Source organism: Helobdella robusta, assembly GCF_000326865.2.
Source record: "Helobdella robusta unplaced genomic scaffold HELROscaffold_48, whole genome shotgun sequence".
Taxonomy (NCBI): Eukaryota; Metazoa; Annelida; class Clitellata; order Rhynchobdellida; family Glossiphoniidae; genus Helobdella; species Helobdella robusta.
The window spans coordinates 1,420,748-1,423,342 of NW_008705215.1; the positions used below are offsets into that span (position 1 = coordinate 1,420,748).

Consider the following 2,595-nt stretch of genomic DNA (forward strand, 5'->3'; position numbering starts at 1 on the left):
TTAAGACAAATTTTAAGCTGATTAATGCCAACAACTTGATAGAATTCATACAATACTGTATAAAATACGGTCTCCTTCCCACATTTACATGTATGTATATATATATATATATATATATATATATATGTGTGTGTGTGTGTGTGTGTGTGTGTGTGTGTGTGTGTGTGTGTATGTGTGTGTCAATTTTTATGTTTGTGTTTCATTGAATAATAATTACTCTGTATGTGTTATAAGGACATAATTAAAATCTAGTTAAGGCTGGCCTCCACAAGAATTTAGCTACTCTCACATCTCCTGAATTTTTTGTTCGAATGAACTTTGAAAAAAAAATTTATGAACCAATTTATAGGGAGAGTTGTGAGGAATTGTAAATCGCATGATGAATTATAAATTAAATATGAATTACGACATAATATAATTAGCTATTAAATTAATTATAAATATAATTTTTGACCTTCGAGATAATCTATATATTCATTGAGTATCGGAGTGTAAAATTCATCGGCTTTGTCTCGAGTTTCGTCCAACTCCCAATATTCTGAATTCGGTCATAATAAAAAATATTTATTAATCAATTAATTATGATCATAATTTATATGATCAATAATTATAGTGCGTCGTAATTATTAATAATAATATTTTCGCATACGCAGGCTCTCACACATACGTTTTGCTAGAAAGTATCGGTATTTATATATATACACATCGGTATTTATAACGATACAACCGGTATTTATAACGATACACATCGTTATTTTTAACGATACAGATCGATATTTATAACGAAACTCCGATGATTTTTGTCATCATCTTTAAACGACAACTATTTGAGTTTAGAGATTGGTTAAGGCGCCTGTGTGTGTGTGTGTCCTCTGTGTGTTTGTGTTTGTGTGTGTGTGTGTGTGTGTGTGTGTGTGTGTGGGTGTATTTAATTTTAATTATTATTAATTTAATAATTATTATTATTATTTACCCAGCATTTTTCGGTCGCTGGTTATGTGCTTTAAGAATATTCGCTTGTATGGTTGGTTGTAGTCTGGAAATTTTGGCGGGAAAGTAAAATAATAATAATATTATAATGATAATATAATTATAATAATAATTATTATTATTGTGTCTAATTAGAATTATTAATTGTTGATATAAATGAAAAAATTTATCTTATTTACTATCGAACAAAGTTCTCCATCTTATGGCTTTCTCCAGGAATGAACTGGTCATGTTATAGAGTGGGTCCAGTTCTGATTGAGGGATGGATGGATAAAGGGAGTGAATGAATGAATGAATAAATGAATGAATGAATGAATGAATGAATGAATGAATGAATGAATGAATGAATGAATGAATGAATGAATGAATGAATGAATGAATGAATGAATGAATGAATGAATGAATGAATGAATGAATGAATGAATGAATGAATGAATGAATGAATGAATGGATAGGGGAAATAATTGGTTAGACGACTTGAATATCTGATGATTTCAAATTATAATTTAGTCATAATTATTGTCCGTCCGTTCGTTTTTATTCATTCATTCATTCATCCAGTCATTCATTTAATCATTCACCTTCTTTTGGTTTATCATATTCCTTCATTTCGTCTTGCATCTTTTTGCACTTCTCCTGGAATTCTTTCAATCTATCTGAGAAAATTTTTTGGGGGGTTTTTGTAATTTTGAAAAATTTTACTCGTTTTTCAGTCATGCTTAACTCAGTCTTCATTTCTAAAATTATTCATTCATTCATTTGTTCATTCATTCATCCATTCATCCATTCATTCATTCAATCGTTCATCCATCCATCCATCCATCCTACTTTCAGCCTGCATGAATCTCAGGCTTTCGTACTGCAACTCTATCGGAAAGGGAATCTGACAAACTGATGACGACGATGATGATGACGATGATGATGATGATGATGATGACGACGACGACGACAACAAGCGACAACCAGCCACTAACCAAATAGGAATTCCCTGTACGACTGGATCAGCTGAGAGCTATCGGGTAGGAATGGTTTCTCTATGGCTGCAATGATGGTGATTATGATGACGATGATGACGATGACGACGATGATGATGATGAGAAAGAAGAAGATGAAGACGATGATGATGATAAAGATGACGATGATGACGAAGAAGATGATGATGATGAAAAAGAAGATGATGATGATTATGGTTATGATGAAGATGATGACGATGATGACGACGACGATGATGAGGATGGTGGCAAAGGTCACCCCTAACAATGCATGGCGTAGAAGAAGCTGGCCGTGGCTCTACTGTAAGATTTCTTGACCAGGATGAACATGTCGTACAACTCCATTTGTTCTGATGGTCATGATGGTGATGATGATGTGATGATGGTGAAAATGGTGGTGATGATGGAGATGATGGTGAAAAAGATGGTGATGATGGTGAAGAAGATGGTGATGATGGTGAAGAAGATGGTGATGATGGTGAAGGTGATGATGGTGAAGATGGTGGTGATGATGGAGATGATGGTAATAAGGATGAAGATGATGGTGAAGATGATCGTGACGATGATGGTGAAGATGATGATGGTTAAGATGATGGTGATGATGATGATGTGA

At 33.4% G+C, this 2,595-nt stretch overlaps 1 protein-coding gene across 1 annotated transcript in view; it reads right to left on the reverse strand.

Moving 5' to 3' along the window:
* Positions 1 to 241: 241 nt before the first annotated feature.
* The window catches only part of HELRODRAFT_178584 (hypothetical protein), a gene marked incomplete at both ends in the record, with an annotated part of 3,386 nt that continues 1,032 nt past the window's right edge, over positions 242 to 2,595 (reverse strand). The window contains 6 exons of the mRNA XM_009026661.1: positions 242 to 294; positions 455 to 538; positions 1,572 to 1,646; positions 1,819 to 1,881; positions 1,965 to 2,030; positions 2,249 to 2,332. Of these exons, the coding sequence (XP_009024909.1) occupies positions 242 to 294; positions 455 to 538; positions 1,572 to 1,646; positions 1,819 to 1,881; positions 1,965 to 2,030; positions 2,249 to 2,332 (425 nt within the window). The remainder of the gene's footprint in view (positions 295 to 454; positions 539 to 1,571; positions 1,647 to 1,818; positions 1,882 to 1,964; positions 2,031 to 2,248; positions 2,333 to 2,595) is intronic.